The sequence below is a fragment of the Mastigoproctus giganteus genome, chromosome 7 (assembly GCF_048544385.1).
Source record: "Mastigoproctus giganteus isolate SK-2022 chromosome 7, ASM4854438v1, whole genome shotgun sequence".
NCBI classification, from domain to species: domain Eukaryota; kingdom Metazoa; phylum Arthropoda; class Arachnida; order Uropygi; family Thelyphonidae; genus Mastigoproctus; species Mastigoproctus giganteus.
Window position 1 is genome coordinate 211,167,516 of NC_143581.1, and position 24,333 is coordinate 211,191,848.

At 39.2% G+C, this 24,333-nt stretch overlaps 1 protein-coding gene across 1 annotated transcript in view; it reads left to right on the forward strand.

The window, feature by feature from the left end:
- LOC150083648 (uncharacterized) overlaps positions 1-24,333 on the forward strand; it is a 250,721-nt gene that overhangs the window by 192,149 nt on the left and 34,239 nt on the right. The window contains exons 25-26 of the mRNA XM_090378554.1: positions 537-606; positions 9,264-9,368. Of these exons, the coding sequence (XP_090234680.1) occupies positions 537-606; positions 9,264-9,368 (175 nt within the window). The remainder of the gene's footprint in view (positions 1-536; positions 607-9,263; positions 9,369-24,333) is intronic.

A 24,333-nucleotide genomic window follows, 5' to 3' on the forward strand; every position in this document is an offset into this window, starting at 1 on the left:
AATCAAACTATCTGTTTACTTGACTTCTAGTTATTGGTAACAGAGCAAATGTTTCTAAAAGAAACACTTTGTTAATCGTCATTTTTTCACGTTCACATTGAGTTTGAAAGGCTTGATGATAATACTTCAGACTTTAATATATAAGAATTATCAACCTTAAACTAAAGTGAAAAACTGCTTGGATTTGTAATTACATTGATAAACAATAAACTATACATTTCCACTACATTCATATTTGTATGGATAACTTTTTTCACTCACCTCTTATTTCTATGTATTGTGCATTCAGAGATGTAAATTTAAATTTAATCATGTCTTTGCAGGATTGTCTTCAGAGAAATGTTGTTCCTCCCTTCATGGAGGTTACATTCTAATGCCATGAAATATAGCACTATTTTTCTGTAAATTATTGCCCAAATAAAGTATTTGACAACAATCATGTTGTTAGTTTATAACTCCATAAAATTAATAACCTTCATCTAATGTCATATTTGAGTTAAAGTTTTGCATAATTGATTCTGTTTATTTTAAACTAGTTTCAAGCAGTTTATTGAAGATGTTTCCTGTTATAAAGCTCGTTTAAAAATGGCAAAGAAAAGAATTAAGGTAAATACCTTTTATGATATGTGCAAGTATTCCTTATTTATTCTTTTTATCTTCCAATGTGACAAATTCTTTCTATATTTAATTTGCTTATTTGTACTTAAGCACTTAATGGTGTAATGATCCATCATCATCATCATCAGCCATTTTCAATCCACTGCAGGATGAAGGCCTCTCCAGCAACTTTCCAGTTGCTTCTGTTTTGAGCACTGGACATCCATTTACTACCCACAAACTCATGAATTTCATCTATCCATCTCCGCCTTTGTCTTCCAGGTTTTCTTCTAGCTCCTCTTGGATACCATTCTGTTATTTTCTTAGTCCATCTGTCATCATGTCTTCGAGCTATGTGTCCTGCCCAAGACCATTTTAGTTCTTTAGTTTTGATAAGAATGTCCTTTACTTGAGTTTGTTGCCTAATCCATGTGTTTCTCTTCTTATCTAACAGTCTTATTCCCAATATGATTCGTTCCATTCTTCGCTGTGTGGTTCTCAGCTTCTCTTCCATTCTTTTGGTGAGTGCCCAAGTTTCACTTCCATAAGTCATGGTGGGGAGTATACATTGGTCCACATTATTTTACGTTTCAGACAAACTGGGATATTGCTCTTCAGTATGTGACTATATTTCCTGAATGCTATCCATCCAAAATTTATTCTTCTCTTGACTTCCAGCCATTTATCATTATTACAGCTAATAACTTGTCCCAGATAAGTATATGACTCCACCTTTTCAATTACTGCTCCTTCAATCATTATTTCCCTTTCTGTGGCATACTTGTTCATCATTACTTTTGTTTTAGCCATATTCATCTTTAGTCCAAAATCCTTACTAGCTGTGCATAACTGATTAAGATTTTCCTCTAATTCTTTGGGATCATGGCTTATGACCACAATGTCATCTGCAAATCGCAAATGGTTTAGGTACTCTCCGTTCACATTGACTCCTTTCTGCGACCAGTCTAATCTTCTGAAAGCTTCCTCAAGGGCAGCAGTAAACAGCTTCGGAGATATTGTGTCTCCTTGTCGAACTCCTTTCTCAATTTTAAATTTCCTACTGTCTTTGTCTAGTCTAATAAAGGAGGTAGCACTCTCGTATATTTTCTTCAAAATCATAATATATGGGGTATCAATGCCTTGTCTTTCCAGTGCCCGAAACATTGCCTTATGCTGTATGGAGTCAAATGCCTTTTCATAATCCACAAATGCCAGGCATAATGGTGTTTTATATTCATTTGCTTTCTCCATTAGCTGTGATATTACATGAAGGTGATCCATAGTTGAGAATCCTGTCCTAAAGCCAGCTTGCTCTTTCGGTTGATTCTCATCCAGTATTCTTTCTAATCTGTTAGTAATGACCCTTGTGAACAACTTGTAGATGTGGGATAACAAGCTAATTGGTCTATAATTTCCAATTTCTGATTTATCTCCTTTCTTATGCAGCAAAACTATGATTGCATTATTCCACTGCTTAGGCGTCACACCTTTTCTAATGCACTTTGTGAAGAGCCTTGCCAGTTTTTGTGTTATGTCTCTTCCTCCCAATTTTAACAACTCTACAGTAACTTCATCTTCTTCAATGCATGTTCTACCTCATCAGGAAGAATATTGGGTATGTCGTATGTGTTACTACTTTGCAATCCATCTTCCCCACTGCTGGCATCATTCCCCTGCTCCTTGTATAATTCTCTATAGTAGTCTTCTGCTATTTGAATTATGCCTTCTCTGCTGTTTATAAGTACACCATCGCTATTCTTCAGTTTCAGTATCATTTGTCTTTCTGTATTACTGCTCATGGCTGCTGATTTAAATCCTTTGTTTTCCCTTAATGCTTGTTCTACTTTTCTTGTGTTAAATCTTCTTATGTCCTCTCTGAGTCTCTTTCTAATGGCTTTGCATAACTCAGTATACTCAATTTTCTCCCTGTCAGTGTTTTTCTTGCTTTTCATTTGTCGTCTTCGGTTCATCATGACAAGTGTTTCTTGACTAATTTTTTCTTCTTTGGATTTCTTTTTCCCTATAGGTTTCTTGGGCTTTATCACTTTCAAAAAGTTGTAATATTCCTCGTCGATATCTTGGTCCTCAGCAGTCTGCAGAAGCTCAAACTTGTTCTTAAGTTCCAGTACATACTGCTTTTTCTCCTCTTCTGTTATCTCAAAGACCTTTGTATTATTTACTCGAGTCAGTTTTTTCCTTTCCTTTCCTACATCTATATCAAGTGTACATCTTACCATTCTGTGATCACTTCCAACATTTACCTTATTCAGGACGGTGACATCATTCATAATATATCTTCTATTAGTGAGGATGAAGTCGATTTCATTAGTAGTTAATCCATTTGGACTCTTCCATGTCCACTTTCTGTTCACCCTTTTCTTGAAAAAAGTGTTCATTACTGACAGTCCTTGAGATTCTGCAAATTCCACAAGTCTTTCACCTCTTTCATTTCTTTCACCAATTCCAAAATTTCCTATAGTTCCCCTTTCTGTGCTGTTTTGTCTTTTTCCAACCTTAGCATTAAAGTCTCCCATAATAATAGTGTAGTGGGTTTTCTGCTCATCTAGAAGACTCTCAATTTCAGTGTACATTTCTTCAATTTCAGTGTACATTTCTTCAACCTCTTCATCATCATGGCTCGATGTTGGTGCATAAATCATTATAATCTTTAGCTTGTATCTCTTAGAAATCTTGAGTATTAGTCTTGATCCAACTGGACCTCTATTTTTGGAATTAACGTGTGTGTATATATATATATACAAAGGGTACTAGGAAAGTTTTGCAATATGACGCAACAATGAATCACAGGAAGCTGCTTGTTGCTGCATGTTGAGACATGTTCATACGTGCATAGTAGCCGCCGCGCCAAGTCGATGGGCTCAGTTATTCATTAGTAGTGAGAGTGTAAAGTGCTTGTGATGGCATCGTGGTCACGAAATGAGATAAGGACAGTTTTGCGGTATAATTTCGTCCGTGGTTTAACCATAGACCAGTGCTTAGAAGAAATGACTCTTGCACTAGATGATGATTGTCCGCATCGTACAACGATATTCAGGTGGTATAGAGAATTCCAAAGGGGAAATTTCTCTCTGGAGGATTCGAAGAGACCGGGAAGGCCATGAACGTCAGTTACGGAGGAAAACGTTACTGCTGTGAGGAAAATGCTTGACGAAAACAGGCGAGTGACCTACCAACAGATAGAGGATACTTTGGACCTAAATGCACCAGCAATTCGTTCGATTCTGCAAGATCATTTGCACGTGAAGAAACTGTTCTCTCTGGGTGCCGCATCAACTGACTGAAGAGCAGATGACACGACGTGTGACTTGGTGCCGGGAGATGTTAAAAAAGTTTGATAAGGGACAATCTCGGTATGTGAACAACATCGTGACAGGTGACGAGACTTGGCTGTACTATTACGATCTGCCGACCAAGGCTCAAAACAAAGTTTGGGTCTTTGATGATGACGACACACCCGTAATTGTCAGAAAATCCCGATCTGTAAAGAAGAATATGATAGCTGTATTTTTCAAATCGAGTGGAATTGTGGAACGTGTCGTTTTGGACACGCAGAAGACAGTCACAGCTAAGTGGTATACTGAACAATGCCTGCCTAAAGTCATTGGATCTATGAAGAACCTGCGGCCAAAGTCAAGAATGGACACCTGATACCTCCATCACGATAACGCTGCAGCTCACCGCGGCAAAGCCTGCACCGAATATTTGACCACGACAGGACTGAAACTTCTCGAGCATCCTCCCTACAGTCCAGACCTTGCTCCCTGTGACTTTGCACTGTTCCCGCATGTGAAAATGAAGCTAAAAGGGAGGCGGTTTTCCAGTGATGAGGACCTTCTACGGGCTTGGGACAACGAGTGTGCTTTACTCCCTAGTGAAACTTGGCAGAACTGGTTTAAAGATTGGTTTCGGAGGATGGAGAGGTGTATTGAATGTAGAGGAAATTACTTTGAAAAAATTAAATAAACAAAGCTGTATTGCAAAACTTTCCTAGTACCCTTTGTATTTAAAAGCCTTGAGTATCTAACAATATTGATCTGCTATTAAAGATTAATATTGTTAGATACTTTGCTTTTTTAATTACATAACATAAAAGTAAAATACTCGCATATTGGGGGAATAATTATATTCCTCTGCTCTTTTCCAAAACATAAGTCTGAATATTTTGAAATTAAGTAGAGTGTGAATATATAAAGCATTGGATTAGTGCATTAAGCAGTCCTTAAATTCCATTTTTAAGCACTGCATTTATTATTATAATAAATAGATAATTAAGATTAATTATAATTAATCTTAATTATCCATGTTGTTGCAAACTGAGTTTCTATTAATTCGTTGGTAGTTTACATGATATTGCCAACTTTGTGACAATATCATCTATATAGTTTTGTCTTTTTGCTAATTGAATTTTTGCTCCAAAATAATTTATTTAGCTGGCTTCTTGCATTTTGTGCTTTTCTTATTTCCATATCTAATCTTCCATCTTTGTAAAGACTATTCTTGGATGTGCAAAATTACTAACTTGTTCCACGTTTTAGTTATTTAGTGTACACTTAATTTTCCTTGTCTCACCTAACTTTCATAACTTATGTTTTTGTATAACAAATTTTCATGCCAATTGTGTACAACCTATAATTCATAGATTCTTGAATAACTTTTAAGCTACTATTTGACAGCACAATATCATCTACATAATGTTGAAATTTTTACATATCCTTACTAATTTTGTCTGACCAATCTGATTGGATACTACGATGTGGTCACAAAGGAACTGGATGCAAAAAATAATTTTGATATCATATACTTAGATTTCAGGAAAGCTTTTGATACTGTTGCACATGAAAGACTGTTGTACAAATTGGAGCAGTATGGCATTAAGGGCAAGTTGCTGCAATAGGTAAAGGGATGGTTGAGTGGGAGACAGCAGAGAGTGGTAACAAATGGACAATGCTCTGCGTGGACTAATGTTATTAGAGGAGTCCCCCAGGGTTCGGTGCTGCGCCCATTGTGCTTTATGTATTTATCAATGATATCGATGACGGGTATATCAGGCTTAATATCCAAGTTTGCAGATGATGCAAAGGTTGGCAGGGTTGTTAATGACAGTAAAGACAGTATGCTATTGCAACAGGATCTAGAAAAGTTAGGCAGATGGGCTGAGAAGTGGCAACTGAAGTTTAACATTGACAAATGCAAAGTACTCCATATGGGTAGCAGTAACCCAAAAGAAACGTACCAACTTTGTGGTACTACACTCAGGGAGGTGGAGAATGAAAGAGACCTGGGGGTAATTGTGCAGTCAAATATGAAGTGCTCTGAGCAGTGTAGATGGGCTGCCAGAACAGGTCATGGAGTTTTGTCAATGATATATAGGAATTTTGCTAGTAGAGACAAGGAGATGATTATCTCTTTGTATAAGGCAATGATCAGGCCACACCTTGAGTACTGTATACAGGTCTGGAGGCCTCATTTTAGGAAGGATGTAGAGTTGCTAGAACAAGTACAGAGAAGGGCAACAAGATTGGTGAGAGGAACAAAGGGGTGCGCTTACGAAGAAAGACTGAAGTTCTGCAAGTTGCAACATCTGGAGACTAGGAGCCTGTGAGGTAATCTGATCGAGGTGTATAAGGCTTTGTGAATGGTTTGAGCAGGCTCAATGCTGACAGGGTACTTCCGCTTGCTCAGATTAAGAACCTGAGGAGGCATATATTCAAATTGAGGAAAGACAGTTGTAGAATAGATGTGCGGAAGTTTGCCTTTAGCCAGCAGGTAATTGATTGTTGGAACAGACTTCCATCTGTTGTTGTGGAAGTTGATAGCTTAAATAAATTTACCCTGAACTAAACAAACATTTGAAGTGACCGAATGAGTGAAGTGAGAAGGGTTTTTTTTGTTTTTTTGTTTTTTTTGGCTGATGCTGTATAAGCTTGCTTTCTTACATCATATGCCTCAACTAATGCTAATCTTTGTCAGTAACTTATATTCTTTTATTAAATAATCCATAAAAATTATAAAAAGAAATTATGATATTGTGCAGCCCTGCCTCACTCCAAATTTAATCTTAAACTATTTTCCAGTGCTTCTATCAATCCACACTTCGGGTTTGCCATTTTTATTTTGATATAAACTTTTATTCCCCTTGATGCCATATTTTTATTAAATTTGAAAAGAACAGATGTCTAGTTATTTTTTCATATGCTTTTTTTTTTAAGATTAACAAATCAATCCTAAATACAGGTTCCTATTTTTTTCCATGATGTTTTTATAATTTGCTTTAGTGCAAATATTTGATCCTGACATCCCCTGTTTAGCTTAAAACTTGATTGTTCTTCCCCAAGGTTACATTGCCCAATACTTCTAAACCCTCTTCCATAAGACCTGTGCATAGATTTTACCTAGTATACTAAGGAGTGAAATTCCTCTATAATTTGTACATTCATCTTTATTTTCCTTTTTGTATACTGATACAATTAATGCTCTGCTCAAATCTTCTAGAACTTCCTCAAAAGATGACTGCTAGCCATTATGGTGCTATTTTCCCTCTAGCTTTCAGCATTTCAAACAAACAAAAGACAGCAAGTGTAATCTCATTTACACTTGCTGTCTTTCTGTGCGTGATATTTTCCATGACACATTTGTTACACTGACCACCACCATCTTTTCTAGAAGAGAGAGCATCAAAAATTTCCTCCATTTCAACCTTTTCCTTCACTTAGTGTGGTTTTTGTTTAGCTGTTCATCTAAATATTTACTCCATACTTCTAAAATATCTTTCTCTTCTGTTTTAACTTTACCCTTATCATTTTTGATTACCTTTCCCCCTTCCCCCTTGTTTCTGGGATATTTAACTAAATGCCAAGACATTTTCCTGCCCTTTTATTGCTTGTTTTCCATATCTTTCCCAAAATCTTCCCAAGAATTTTATTTAAGTTTCTCATCCTGAAACATGTGCTGACTGACCATAGAATACATGCATTATCATTAGGCGTGATCTCATCTCTGTCTTAGTAACTAAATATCCAGAATGTGTGCCAGTGTACAGGAAATATATAGGTTCATCATAGCTAGTTGCCTCCACATTTATTAAAACAGTGCAGGGTTGATTTATTATATGCATAACAAATCTATTTTTGTTGTTGTGTACATAAAAAAAATCAACAGCTGATGGTCAGTGTAACAAACGTATGCATGCTGCTATGGCTGTCATCTGTAGTAGAATTTCTTTATCCCTTCAGTCCTCAAAGTATCATGTGAATGTATGTACACCGATGAGCCAAAACATTATGACCAGTGAGTCATTATGCAAATCGAAGCAACTGCAGGTGAACTATGGTGCGGATCGGAACACGGTATAAAAAACACCTGATACTGAGCTCCGTTAATCAGTGCTACTCTTGTTCTTCAGATGGGAAAGGCAGTGGACTTAAGCGAGTTTGACAAAGGCCAAATTGTAATGGCCAGATGACTGGGTCAGAGCATATCCGAAACAGCACGGCTGGATGGGTGCTCATGGTCAGCCGTGGTTAGTACCTACCGAAAGTGGTCCGAGGAGGGGGAACCCACGAACTGCCGGCAAGGTGTTGGACGACCATGGTTCATCGATGCTTGAGGTGAGCGAAGGCTCTCCCAGATGGTACATGGCAACAGACTGTGACACAACTCGCTGGTAATTGGAATGCTGGTGACGGAAGTAATCTGTCACAACACACAGTACATCGAATCCTGCTGAAAATGGGGCTGCATAGCTGCAGGCCACTCCGAGTGTCCATGCTAACCATGGTTCACTGTTGACTGCACCTACAATGGGCACACGAGCATGGAAACTGTACCTTGAGTGCTTGGAAGAAGGTCATCTGGTCTGATGAATCACGTTTCCTGTTGCACCATGTGGACAGCCAGGTACGTGTGTGTCATTTACCTGGGGAAGTGATGGCACCTGGAGGCACCATAGGACGAAAACAAGCCAGTGGCAGCGGTGTCATGATTTGGGCGATGTTCTGCTGTGATACCCTGGGTCCAATCATCCATGTGCCGGGCACTCTGACGTCTACCACCTACCTAAACATTATTGCTGACCAGGTACTCCCTTTCGTGGCAACAGTCTTCCCCTCTGACAGTGCCGTCTTTCAGCAGGATAATGCGGCACGCCAAACCAAGACTGGTTTGCAGAACACGAGGAAGACTTTCAGGTATTGCCCTGGCCTTCAAATTCCTTAGACATCAATCCTATTGATCATCTGTGGTTTGTGTTGGAACAGCAACTCCAATCTGCGGCGTCTCAACCACGCACCTTACAGGAATAAAAGGATCTGCTGGTTACATGTTGGTACCTGATACCACAAGACATTTAGAAATCTTGTAGCGTCCATTCCTCGCCAGGTACGAGCTGTTTTGGCTGCACGTGGAGGACCAACATCATATTAGGTAGGTGGTCATAATGTTTTAGCTCATCGGTGTATTTAGATGAATTCAAATTCAGTTGATATATATTTTATACAGAACAGTAATTTCCTAAATTTAATTATTGTTTTTCTTTTATAATCCCAGTTAGTTTTAAGAAGTGAAAATTGGCATGAAAATAAAATGGTTAATTAAATCTAAAAAAATATATATATTTTTTTTATATTGCAATAAAAATCTATTACTAGGAGCTGGAAAGAGATACAGTAGCATCAGTTCAATATAGAAATGAGAGAGAATTTGATACTCACAGGCACGAGTGGAAAGAAAAGCTCTTTCAGCTAACCCAGCAGGTAATAAATTAAATTATTCGTAAATAATATTAATTAATTTTATATGTCAGATCTTATCTACTGTTGGTAGATTAGATGCTGTTGAATTTCATTCAGAAATTCATTAACAGTGTTAATTAGTTTGTTAATATATTTAAGTGTAATAATTAATAGTTTATTAATTTAAAACATATATAATTATAGGCATAATTTTATAGTTATTATTACAGGTAACTCCCACTTAGTGTGCTCTTTGCCAAAATGAATTTGTTATGACATGGTATATATTTCAACAAATTAAAGGCTAAATTTTTTAGGCAAAAATATGATGTGAAGCTGTTAGATGAGTAATAGCAGTTGGGAACAATCTCATTGAGCTAGGCATGTGCACATATGTGAAAATTTACCATTACTACACTGTTGAGTTGTGTGTACTAGGATGTTTTGTCTCTGTTACTCTGGTACATGCATAGCTTCATTATGTGTTAAAGTTTTACCAATAGCCAGGATAGACAGAGTATGTGGGACCAATGGAAAAATTTCCATGTAATAAAGGCAATCCATAACATTGGCGAGGCCCAGAATGAAGTTTCTCCACCTTGTATGAAGAGTGTCTGGCAGAGACTGTACCCAGAAATTATACGACACTCTCCTGGTTTGATGATAAATTACCCAGTGTAGTTGAAGACAACAACAAGAAGGTAACAACCATATTATGGATCAAGGCAGTGGTGTGGATGGTGTTGGGGACTGCTAAACTTCCATGGGCATTCCCTTACAAATGATGATGAATTGCAGAAATTATATCCCCATGTTGCTGTTTGAGAAAACACAAGAATGAATCTGAACCTTCTCCTGTGATGGTTTTGACATCCACAATCAGTGCATGAATTTTTTGGAGCATAACAATGACTTTTCATAAATGAGTGCTGTAAAGAGAGGTTGCAACCACTTTTTGAGTGTTATAGACAATTTTTTGTATAATGAGCAAAAATATAAAAAATAAAATAATCAATAGTCCAGTCTCGATTTATTTTGTAATAACATTGTGCCCTTGTGTGTGTGTGTGTGTGTGTGTGTGTGTGTGTGTGTGTGTGTGTGTGTGTGTGTGTGTGAGTGTGAGTGAGTGAGTGAGTGAGTGAGTGACCACTAGTTTTAAGTTTTTACTCTGAGTTGGACAAACTATTTTAACTTTCATTTATAATGTGGCGTTAATGTTGTTGAAATCAATTATACATTATACGCACACTAATAGTATTGGGGCATGATTTTATTTAAATTTTTGTGGGTAATTTTTATTTGAATGTCTGCCTAGCAATTGGGGTGCTAGCAGTTGTTGGTTAGCCTATTGTTATGTGATTAAATAGGTGCCTCCATAGCCAGGTGGGAAGGAACAGCAGTGCGTAGCACACGCTTCTTGATTAAACCGGGGTTCGAGCCCGTCACCACCAAATGCGGAAAGGTCAGGAAATGACCACCGCATATTCCCGGAGCAATATGGCCTTAGTTGCTAATGCTCCTAAAAAAAAAAAAATGATTAAATTTAAAAGGAAATAAAGTTAAAAGAATTTTTAAAAGAATGTTATACTAAGGTTAATTACATTCATTCACATTGCCAGCTTTCCGCCACTTCCTCATGGGCTTTGAGCAGACAGATACCCAATATTAAATGAATGTCTCATGCATACCCATTTCTGTTGTCCCAATAACAGTTTTACTAATACATTATCATGTTTAGTTTTTTATTTTTAAGTATTCTGATTATATGTATTTGAAATTTAAGCCTGGTATTAACAGTAAACTGGGATTGGCACCCAAGATTGGGACTCAATTCAAATAATTTTTGTGCCAAGCCGTGAGCTCTCAAAAGGAACATGGCCTTAACTCCAAACTGCAACCATGGTTTAGACTTTGGATTTATAATCTCAACAGATGGGAAAAACAGATATTCCTGAATACCTTTATTTGATGTTTGCCACTGCTCTTGCCATAAATTTATCATCTCTGGTGTTATTCTCTTCTTTTCTAGTTTTAAATCAATCCTAGAATATACATAATCATCTGCAGGGCAAGAGATCAAGAATTGTTTTCCGGATATTATGCTTAGTGTAATACAACATACCTGTCAAAAGCACATTGTATATTGCAGGGAATCTACGTGCAACCACTTGTAAGGCGTCGGAAGAGACAGTCCGACACGCATGAGTGATACATAACAATACAAATCTCTGGGCTTAGATAAGATACTTTTGTATTAATGAATTTTCCATTCAATGCACCCAAGCTCCAGAGGCATAAGTTATAATCAGGACAAAGACACAATTATATAGTAAATTCAGTGAGCAACCTTTGATTCCCCAATCATACCTCACAACTCTCCTAAGCTTGGAATACAATAATCTTACCTTATTTTTGAGATATTTTATGTGCTCGGTATTTTACCCCTAAGTATTTTACCCCTCTTGCATATTGAACCATCCCACCAGACAACCGTACAGTGGGAAGCCGATTCACACTAAGCTTACCCTTCAACAACATTTGTACTGTCTTCACCATGGATATTTATAGTTTATTATGGTTACCCCAATCCTTCAGCGAAACCAAAGCATTTTCTGCTCTTGTCTCAAGCTGCAAGCGAGAACCACCATGCACCAATAATACCAGGTCATCACCATAGGCAATGCACTGAACTCCGTCAAAGTTATCTTCCAGGAATTCATCCATGACAATGTTCCAAACAAAGGGGCCCATCACCGAACACTGAGGACAACCACGACTTATATTCCTAACAACTTCACAATACTTAGTTCTGACTTTTATCATTCTCTCAGAAAAGCAATCTTTAAACACATTATATAAGTTGTTGGGGCATTCAGCTTTTCTAATCATATATGTTAATCCAGGCTGTGGAATTGAGCAATGCTAAATATTTACTAGCAATCTTTGTAGACTTTAAAGGTGCCTTCGATCGACTCTGGTGGGAGAGCGATCGAAGGCACCTTTAAAGTCTACAAAGATTGCTAGTACATATTTAGCATTGCTCAATTCCACAGCCTGGATTAACATATGTGTGGCATCCTCTGCACTTTTACCTTTCTTAAAACCATACTGGTTTAAGGAACACATAGATTTGTTTTCATACCTAATCATAAGTCAGTCTATGACCAGCCTTTCATAAACTTTTCCCAGCACTGATAGAAAAGCAATGGGTCGATATGCACCAGTTTCGTTCAACAATCGATCTGTACTTTTTATAATCAACCTTACATGGGCCTCCTTCTAACTCCTATGAATAGCACCCCCTGCCTCAGACATCTATTAAATAAATTTAAAAATATTCCAGGATTTAGCACGAATGCCTGTTTCATTACTTTAACCTTTATCTTATCTGGGCGCCTCCATAGCCAGGTGGGCAGGAGCAGCAGTGCGTAGCACACGCTTCTTGATTAGACTGGGGTTCGAGCCCGTGACCACCCAATACGGAGGATGTGGAAAGGTCAGGGAATGACCAGTGCATGTCCCCCGGGGCAATATGGCCTTACTTCATTTGCAAGAGTAAGGTCAATATAGGATTGGCCATTCACAGTTGAGAATGCTGGAGGGTGCACACTTGCATTAATTACCTCCACTCCCAAAGCAGCTATAAACTCTTCAAGAATAGAAACTCTTTCATTAGTGCTTTCACCACCCCAGAAAGGAGAATTAGAGTTAGAGTCTAGAGACATGACCAACTCACAAGAACCAATCATTTCATTAGCTTCTTCCAGATATCCCACATCTGGAATAATGGATTCTGCATGTTGAGCGTATTGAGTTATCAGATAGACCCTAGGAAAGCCACCAATCACTTCACAACATATTACATTTTTATTACACAAGGTCATCACCTTTGTTATAACTAAATCTCTTGTTCTTACAGTGATGGCAGCATTTGGAGAGTCCCCTTCCGACATCACTCTATACCCTTGTGGATAACACCTCACCTGTCCACATACAGAGTATGGCTCTTGGAGCAGGGCAATGTCAATATCATCCTTCTCCATCTTACTATTAATTTGCAAGGCCATGCTTTTTGCGCGTTGGGCATTAAGCTGTAAAATTTTTATGCTTTTACCCATAATTGAACTTTCTTTTATAAATTTCAAGCGCTTTTCTGTACTCAGGACGTTCTTTGCTTACTTGCGACATGGCCCACTTCCAACTTATTTCGCTTACAATTGCAACATTTAGGCTGATTATTTTTCTTAGAACAATTCCTGAAGGAGTGTCCAACATCTCCACAGTGACCACACTGTACCTCTTTTTTGCAGTACTTGGCCACGTGTCCAAACATCAAACATTTGTAGCACTGAGTGACATTAAAAATTTCCTTATATCTACAGGCAGACCAGCCCACCAGTAACCTGTTGCAATTCTTTATTCTCTTCCAAATCTTGGGCGATAATTGGAGAACCAGTTCTCTGTATTTGTGTTCCTAGTCCTATTTACTACCAAGACTTTGATACCTTCAGTTCCTTTTTTCTCATTTAATCCACAATTCTTTAGGCATTTCCTCTCTTTTCAAGCCTTTTTCAACATCAAAGAGCACAATCTTTGGATATATTGATTTAGGTATTGAACAGTTTAAACCGAGCTCCTTTAGCTTTGAACAACCTTTGATCTTATTTAAGATCGTTGTCAGTCACTGCCTCTGCTGGGTGCGAGGTTAGCCTGTGCGGACGTTGCTCCTTAAAGCTCTTGAAACAGAGAAGTTTTTCCTGATTTATTTTCTGCTTTATTAGTTTAAATTGTCATATTAACTTATTTTCTAGAGTAGCTTTATATTCCTAGTTACGATACTTAGTTTAAAGTTTAACTTAGACAGAGATTTTGTAGATATTACTTAGTATCGGTAACGGTATCAAATCCACGTGTCACAAATTGAACGAGAGGTCTTTTTTTTTTTTTTTTTTTTTTTTTTTTAACCAAATTTAGTCGATTTATTAACCAATTGTTATATCAAATTATCTTCTATAAGTAGATTATAGACCTAGTTAGGATCCTTAGTTTATTCTAAATTGAGATAGCGAGATTTGGAAGCTAATCAATACTTACGAGTCCGTAGAAATACCGTTCGTGAATTCCCGCCATTTTTACACGATAGCATAAGCTTAGTGTAGTATAGTGCATAATATAATATTGTCAATTAATCAGTAAATCTATTAATCTTGATAAACTTTATTGTCAATTAAATTGTATTTTTAACTCTATATATATATAACGACTTAATCGTAACAAATAATTAATACATAACTATAGTGGTACACGTGATACGGAAGTTGTATAAAGGGAACTCGTAGAAAACACTAGATACCGAAAAAAATATATATATAACATAACTGTTTTGGGATATAACTTAAGGATTTAATTTTTGTTTTGAATTTTATTGAATTAAATCGGAATCATGACTCTGACCAGAGCAGCAAAGCAAAAGGCTCAAGCTAATGGGAGTGCTGTGGTTCAGGGGAGAACTGAGGGGGGCAGTTGCCCTCTGAATCACAGTCTTTTAAAATGCACTGTTTGCTTGATGTTTGCGGAGCAGTCGGGTACGGGACATGATACTGCCAAGGGGGATGTCTTTGTGTGTGCACGATGTAAGGAGTGCAAGGAAATCAGGCGACAACTCAGCGTTGTTATGGGCCTTTATGAGAGCTTGAAGGACAGGGTGGATGCCCTCGAAGGAAATAAATTGAGGGGCCCATCAAGCTCTCAGCTGCCCACATCAACGCCAGAGCTTGCACTTGGTCATCAGGCAACACAGAGGCAGCCCCCTAGGCAGAATGCGCTGGTCCCACAGGAACTAGTAGTTGTTGGTGACTCTATTGTCAGGGAAACGGGGAACATGCTTTGTAAAAAGGATAGGTGGAATAGGACCAGGGTATGTCTGCCAGGGGCAAAGGTTGATGACGTTGTAGAGCGGATATCATCTAATGATATTAAGAGTAGGAGACCGGCGGAATTACTTAGCAAGTACAGGTCACTGTTGAAAAAAAGCCGTGAATTAGGGTTGAACTTGAAAGTGTCTGCAATTCTGCCCAGACACTATAGGAGGGAGTATATGATGAGAGCCTTGTCGATCAATTCGGCCCTGGAGGGATTGTGCAAGGCTCAAGGAGTAGAATTTTTTTCAGCCTGGACTGTACTTGTTAACAGGAGAGATTGCTTCTACAGGGATGGGATACACTTAAATAGAAAGGGTGCAAGAATTTTTGCTGATGCTGTCGAGGCAGTGTTAGGTGGGTCGGAAAACTGCTAGTTGGGGGGGATACAAGGACTAATAGATTAACAGTAGCCACTGGCAGAGGTGGAAGTGATTCTTGCACTGCTTCTATTGAAATGAGCAGAAGCCTGCAAAACAAGATGCAGGATATCTCAGAGACTGCTGGTAGTCATTGCGGTACAAGTAAACACATGGGTTGTGTTAGGGTAGCTAAGAATAGAAACAGGTGCATGTATACCTGCGTGTACACCAATGCTAGGAGTTTGGTAAATAAATTTGATGAATTTGAGGTATTGCTCAAAACATCAAAGGCATATATTACTGGGATATCAGAGACGTGGTGTCACACAGATATAAGTAATGCGGAACTGGAATTTGGGGAATACAATGTGTATAGAAAGGATAGACAGGACAGGAGGGGAGGAGGGGTTATGCTATTAATTAAGAAACACATAAAGTCCAAGGAAGTGAAGCCAGTCGACATCGATGGACAGGGCAGTGTCGAGTCAGTCTGGTGTGACATAAGCATAGGGAAATCAAAATTGAGAGTAGGAGTGTGCTATAGGCCTAATGACTCTGATGAGTATAATAAGATATTGTACAGGGAAATAGAGTGGGCCAGTAAATCAGAGAGTCTTATAATGGGGGATTTTAATTTCCCAGATATTGACTGGAATTTGTGGATTGGTCACTCGCACACTAGCAAGGCTTTTGTGGATTTATTGGATGATTGTTTTCTACATCAGCATGTTCGTGAGGCAACAAGAGGGAGCAATACTCTTGATCTGATTATCAGTAGTGATTCTTCATGCATTAAGAATCTGCAGATAAATGAACCACTAGGTGGCAGTGATCACAGTGTGTTGAAGTGGGATTTACTCAAGGAGGTAACTACCATCAGAGGTAAAGGGAAGGGTTTTTGTTTTCGTAAAGGCGACTATGATGGTCTGAGACAGTATTTAAATTCTATACAGTGGGACCAACTGATGATGTTACCAACAGCAAACTCAAAATGGGAAGCATTCAAGGAACTAATCTTGGAGGCTACCAGGCTTTACATACCAACTAAGAAATATTGTTCAAGGTTTAGGCCTAAATGGTTGTCAGATGAATTAATGAGACATGTGGCAGAGAAGAAAAATGCATGGGATACATACAAATTAATGGGTGACATGGAAGCCTATGATAGATATAAGTTGGTCTGTACCCAAGTCACAAAGGAGATTAGGCAAGCAAAGTCAGACTACGAAAAATCCTTGGCAAAGGATGCAAAGAAAAACAGAAAAGAGTTCTTTACATATTTGAACTCGAGAAGGAAAGGGATGAATCAGATTGGTCCACTGGATATTGATGGTTCAACAGTTGAAGATAATGCTCAGGTGGCTAACAATCTAAACGAGTATTTTGCATCTACATTCACGCATGAGGAGTTATTCAGGAAGGAGAATGATGTAGGTAAAGTAAACATTGGCAGTGAGCTGGATGATTTTGTAATAACTGAGAGGAAAGTGGAGGAGAGATTGTTGAGGATAAACATAAAAAAGGCACCTGGGGTGGATGGGATCTATCCAGTTATATTAAAGGAGGCAGCAAAAGTAAAGTAAAGTCAAGTGCAGCCATTATCAACCCACTGCAGGATGGAAGCCTCCTCAACAAATCATGCTGAGGGAAATGGACCATAATCTGCCATGCTGGTCCAGTGCGGGTTGGCAGATTGACCGTATTCAGCAGACAGGGGCTTGAACCCCGGTCTACTCAAGAGCGTGTGCTACTGCACTCCCGCTCCTGCCCACTCGGCTACGGAGGCCTTCTTCTACGGAGGCAGCAAAGGAAGTATGCAAACCCCTAGCCATAATTATGAGAGCTTCTTTGGACTCAGGGGAGGACCCATAGACTGGAGATGTGCAAATGTAACCCCAATTCACAAAGGAGGATCAAAGGCTGACACATGTAATTATAGACCTGTTAGTTTAACTTCTGTTCCAGGTAAATTAATGGAGGCACTGGTTAAAGAAGCACTGCAGGATCATCTAGACAAGAATTCAGTTATAGCTCAGACGCAGCATGGTTTTGTTAAGGGCAGATCTTGCCTGACCAATTTGATTGGATACTATGATGTAGTCACAAAAGAACTGGATGCAGGGAATAACTTTGATATTATATATTTGGATCTTAGAAAGGCTTTTGATACTGTTGCACATGGAAGACTGCTGCACAAATTGGAGCAGTGTGGCATTGGAGGCAAATGCTGCTATGGATAAGGGGTTGGTTGAGTGGCAGAAGACAGAGAGTGGTAATCAATGGACACTGCTCAACGTGGACTAATGTTATTAGTGGAGTTCCTCAAGGTTCAGTGTTGGGTCCGTTGTTGTTTTCGGTGTTTATGAATGATATTGATGATGGGATATCAAGTTTAATGTCCAAGTTTGCAGATGATACAAAGGTTGGCAGGGTCGTTAAGGACACTACTGACGCTATGCTGCTGCAACAGGATCTGGAAAGGTTGAACAGATGGGCTGAGAGGTGGCAAATGAAGTTTAACATTGACAAATGTAAAGTACTACATATGGGAAACAGTAACCCCAGAGCAACGTATCAACTCTGCGGTACTACACTGACAGTGGTGGAGAATGAAAAGGACCTGGGGGTAATTGTGCAGGCAGATATGAAGTTCTCTGAGCAGTGCAGACGAGCTGCAAGAGTAGCTCATGGTGTCTTGTCAATGATATACAGGAATTTTTCTAGCAGGGATAAGGAGGTGATTATTCCCTTGTATAAGGAAATGGTTAGGCCACATCTTGAGTACTGTATAGAGGTCTGGAGGCCTCATTTCAAGAAGGATGTAGAACTGCTGGAACGGGTACAGAGAAGGGCAACAAGATTAGTGAATGGAACAAAGGGTTGCTCTTACGAAGAAAGGCTTAAGTTTTGCAAATTACAGAGTCTGGAGACTAGGCACCGTCGAGGTGATCTGATAGAGGTGTATAAGGCTTTGAATGGTTTGAGCATGCTCAATGCCAATGGGATTCTTCATCTTGCTCAGAATAATCACCTCAGAGGGCATAAATTCAAATTGAGAAAGGACGGATGTCGGATAGATGTGCGGAAATTTGCCTTTGGCCAGCGGGTGGTTGGTTGGTGGAACTGACTTCCATCACTTGTTGTAGAAGTTGATAGCCTAAACAAATTTAAAGCTCAACTGGACAGGTATTTCGAACGAACAGATGGGTGAAATGGGAGTGGGTTTTTTTTTTTTTTTTTTTGGCTGATGCTGAATAAGCTTGCTTTCTTGCATCATATGCCTCTACTAATGCTAATGCTAACTCCACGATCCCTGATGGGTCTGATATTCTTAACTTTTATATCACTTAAAATAGGGCAAATTTCCTTCAGCACACCCTCCTTAACTTCTTCACTGGTCTTAACGTTCTCTTTAGTTGCCTTCAATATAATAACTTTAGACACTTTTTCTTCACTTTGAATACTTTTCTTAGTTATACTCGAGTAGGTATCTTTCTTGGATTTCTCATCTTTATGCTTCAGACGATCTCTTAAAAGGATATTTTCTGTATATACATCTTGAGCCTTGGTTTCTAATTGATCCCACATATCGAGAATAATCCTTATAGAAGCAGTGGGTATCTTACTATTTGCATCCCACATAAATGTTCTCAACTTCTCTCGGATCTTCTTGATCTGTTGAAAACCTTCATACTCAGACTGGACAGTTTCTTCTTCTTCTTTCCTTTGCCTTTTCCTACTACGAGTTTTCTTAACACTTGTATCAGACTCACCACCTTTAGATCTTTTCTGCTTCTTTTGCACTGTTGCTTGAATTGCCGGTGTAGCATCAGTTGTTTGTGAGGGACCAGGGAGTGACGACGATCTTTCTTTCACTGGTGTTCTTGCTAAAGCTCGCCCAGAGAACACTTCAAGCTCAGTCAGCTCATGAGCCCGTACGAGGATTCCTTGGGTAATTTCTTCCCATTTATGATGACGTTGTAGAGCGAATATCATCTTTTAAGGGCACAAAAGGTGATATAGTTGTACACGTTGGCACTAATAATATTAAGAGTAGGAGACCGGCAGAATTACTTAACAAGTACAGGTCACTGTTGAACAAAAGCTGAGAATTACGGTTGAATTTGAAAGTGTCTGCAATTCTGCCCAGACACGATAGGAGGGAGTATATGAGAGCCTTGTCGATCAATTCGGCCCTGGAAAGATTGTGCAAGGCTCAAGGGGTAGAATTTTTTTCAGCCTGGACTGTACTTGTTAACAGGAGAGATTGCTTCTACAGGGATGGGATACACTTAAATAGAAAGGGTGCAAGAATATTTGCTGATGCTATCGAGGCAGTGTTAGGTGGGTCGGAAAACTGCTAGCTTGGGGGGAGACAAAGACCAATAGATTGACAGTAGCCACTGGCAGAGGTGAAAGAGATTCTTGCACTGCTTCTATTAGAATGAGCAGAAACCTGGAAAACATGATGCATGGTATTTCAGAGACTGCTGGGAGCCATTGCGGTACAAGTAAACACATGGGTTGTGTAAGGGTAGCTAAGAATAGAAACAGGTGCAGGTATACTTGCGTGTACACCAATGCTAGGAGTTTAGTAAATAAATTTGATGAATTTGAGATATTGCTCAAAACATCAAAGGCAGATATTGTTGGGATATCAGAGACGTGGTGTCACACAGATATAAGGGATGCAGAACTGCAATTTGGGGCGTACAACGTCTACAGAAAGGATAGACAGGATAGGAAGGGGGGAGGGGTTATGCTATTAGTTAAGAAACACATAAAAACCAAGTTAGTGAAGCCAGTCGACATCGCCGGACAGTGCAGTTTTGAGTCAGTTTGGTGTGACATAAGCATTGGGAGATCAAAATTGAGAGTAGGAGTGTGCTATAGGCCTAATGACTCTGATGAGTATAATAAGGAACTGTACAGGGAAATAGAGTGGGCCAGTAAATCAGAGAGTCTTATAATGGGAGATTTTAATATCCCAGATATTGACTGGAATTTGGGGGCTGGTTACTCACACACCAGCAGGGCTTTTGTGGATTTATTGGATGATTGTTTTCTATATCAGCATGTTCGGGAGGCAACTAGAGGGAGTAATACTCTTGATTTGATTATCAGCAGTGATTCTTCATGCATTGAGAATCTGCAGATAAACGAACCACTAGGTGGCAGTGATCACAGTGTGCTGAAGTGGGATTTACTCAAAGAGGTAACTACCATTAGGGGTAAAGGGAAGGGTTATTGCTTCCGTAAAGGTGACTACGATGGACTGAGACAGTATTTAAATTCTATACAGTGGGACCAACTGATGATGTTACCAACAGCAAATTCAAAATGGGAAGCATTCAAAGAACTTATCTTGGAAGCTACTAGGCTTTACATACCAACTAAGAAATATTGTTCAAGGTTTAGGCCAAAATGGATGTCAGAGATGATGTTAGGCCAAAATGGATGGGAGGCAACTAGAGGGAGTAATACTCTTGATTTGATTATCAGCAGTGATTCTTCATGCATTGAGAATCTGCAGATAAACGAACCACTAGGTGGCAGTGATCACAGTGTGCTGAAGTGGGATTTACTCAAAGAGGAAACTACCATTAGGGGTAAAGGGAAGGGTTATTGCTTCCGTAAAGGCGACTGCGATGGACTGAGACAGTATTTAAATTCTATACAGTGGGACCAACTGATGATGTTACCAACAGCAAATTGAAAATGGGAAGCATTCAAAGAACTTATCTTGGAAGCTACTAGGCTTTACATACCAACTAAGAAATATTGTTCAAGGTTTAGGCCAAAATGGATGTCAGATGAACTAATGAGGCATATGGCAGAGAAGAAAAATGCATGGGATACTTACAAATTAACACATGACACAGAAGCCTATGATAGATACAAGTTGATATGCAACCAAGTTACAAAGGAGGTTAGGCAGGCAAAGGCAGATTACGAGAAATCCTTGGCAAGGGATGCAAAGAAAAACAGCAAAGAGTTCTTTACTTATGTTAACTCTAGAAGGAAGGGGATGAATCAGATTGGTCCACTTGATATTGATGGGTCAACTGTTGATGATCCTGCTCAGGTAGCAAACAAACTAAATGAATATTTTGCATCGACATTCACACATGAGGAGTTATTCAGCAAGGGGAATGCCAGAGGTGTATTCAACTCTAGCAGTAAGCTACAGAATCTTGAAATAACTGGAAGTAAAGTGGAGGAGAAACTGTTGAAGATAAACACAAGAAAGGCACCCGGGGTGGATGGGATCTATCCAGTTATATTAAAGGAGGCAGCAAACCCTTAGCCATAATTATGAGAGCTTCCTTGGACTCAGGGGAGGTACCAGCAGACTGGAAATGTGCAAATGTGACCCCAATTCACAAAGGAGGATCAAAGGCTGACACAAGTAATTATAGACCTGTGAGCTTAACTTCTGTTCCAGGAAAATTAATGGAGGCACTGGTTAAAGAAGCACTGCAGGATCATTTAGACAAGACTTCAGTTATAGCTCAGACACAGCATGGTTTTGTTAAGGGGAAGTCTTGCCTGACCAACTTGATTGGATATTATGATGCAGTCACAAAAGAACTGGATGCATGGAATAACTTTGATATTATATACTTGGATCTTAGAAAGGCTTTTGATACTGTTGCACATGGAAGACTGCTACACAAATTGGAGCAGTGTGACATTGGAGGCAAATTGCTGCTATGGATAAAGGGGTGGTTGAGGGGGAGAAGACAGAGAGTGGTAATCAATGGACACTGCTCATCGTGGACTAATGTTATTAGTGGAGTCCCTCAGGGCTCAGTGTTGGGTCCATTATTGTTTTCTGTATTTATAAATGATATTGATGATGGTATATCAAGCTTAATGTCCAAGTTTGCAGATGATACAAAGGTTGGCAGGGTTGTCAAAGACACTACTGACACTATGCTGCTGCAATAGGATCTGGAAAGGTTGAGCAGATGGGCTGAGAGGTGGCAAATGAAGTTTAACATTGACAAATGTAAAGTACTACACATGGGAAACAGCAACCCCAGAGCAACGTATCAACTCTGTGGTACTATACTGACAGTGGTAGAGAATGAAAGGGACTTGGGGGTGGTTGTGCAGGCAGATATGAAGTTCTCTGAGCAGTGCAGACGGGCTGCAAGAGTAGCTCATGGAGTATTGTCAATGATATACAGGAATTTTTCCAGCAGGGATAAGGAGGTGATTATTCCAATGTATAAGGCAATGGTCAGGCCACGCCTAGAGTACTGTATACAGGTCTGGAGGCCTCATTTCAAAAAGGATGTAGAGCTGCTGGAACGAGTACAGAGAAGGGCAACAAGATTAGTGAATGGAACAAAGGGGTGCTCTTATGAAGAAGGGCTTAAGTTTTGCAAATTACAGTGTCTGGAGACTAGGCACCAGCGAGGTGATCTGATAGAGGTGTATAAAGCCTTGAATGGTTTAAGCATGCTCAATGCTGATGGGATTCTTCCTCTAGCTCAGAAAAATCACCTGAGAGGGCATCAAATTGAGGAAAGACAGATGTAGGATAGACGTGAGGAAATTTGCCTTTAGCCAGCGGGTGGTTGGTTGTTGGAACAGACTTCCATCCCTTGTGGTGGAGGTTGATAGCCTAAATAAGTTTAAGGCTCAGCTGGACATGTATTTGGAACGAACAGAGGGGTGAAGTGGAAGTGGGGTTTTTTTTTGGCTGATGCTGCATAAGCTTGCTTTCTTGCATCAAATGCCTCTACTAATGCTAATGCTAATGCATGCTAATGTTGTCAGTCACCACCTCCACAACAACTCCACGATCCCTGATGGGTCTGATATTCTTAACTTTTATATCACTTAAAATAGGGCAAATTTCCTTCAGCACACCCTCCTTAACTTCTTCACTGGTCTTAACGTTCTCTTTAGTTGCCTTCAATATAATAACTTGAGACACTTTTTCTTCACTTTGAATACTTTTCTTAGTTATACTCGAGTAGGTATCTTTCTTGGATTTCTCATCTTTATGCTTCAGACGATCTCTTAAAAGGATATTTTCTGTATATACATCTTGAGCCTTGGTTTCTAATTGATCCCACATATCGAGAATAATCCTTATAGAAGCAGTGGGTATCTTACTATTTGCATCCCACATAAATGTTCTCAACTGCTCTCGGATCTTCTTGATCTGTTGAAAACCTTCATACTCAGACTGGACAGTTTCTTCTTCTTCTTTCCTTTGCCTTTTCCTACTACGAGTTTTCTTAACACTTGTATCAGACTCACCACCTTTAGATCTTTTCTGCTTCTTTTGCACTGTTGCTTGAATTGCCGGTGTAGCATCAGTTGTTTGTGAGGGACCAGGGAGTGACGACGATCTTTCTTTCACTGGTGTTCTTGCTAAAGCTCGCCCAGAGAACACTTCAAGCTCAGTCAGCTCATGAGCCTGTACGAGGATTCCTTGGGTAATTTCTTCCCATTCATCCTCAGTTACCTCAGAGGTTGCAGCCAAAATTTCCTCACAAGTAGGGTCAAGATCGCTAGAACTTGACATTGTATATTATAAAATTTTATATTTACAAATTAAAAACCAAAAGTCAACAGTGACAGTTAGTAACTATTTACACTATATACAATTCAAATTTTTTCAAAGAGCAAAGAGCCGTCGAACCTAACAACTCAATTCTGAATGGAATTTAAAAACGTCAACTGGTA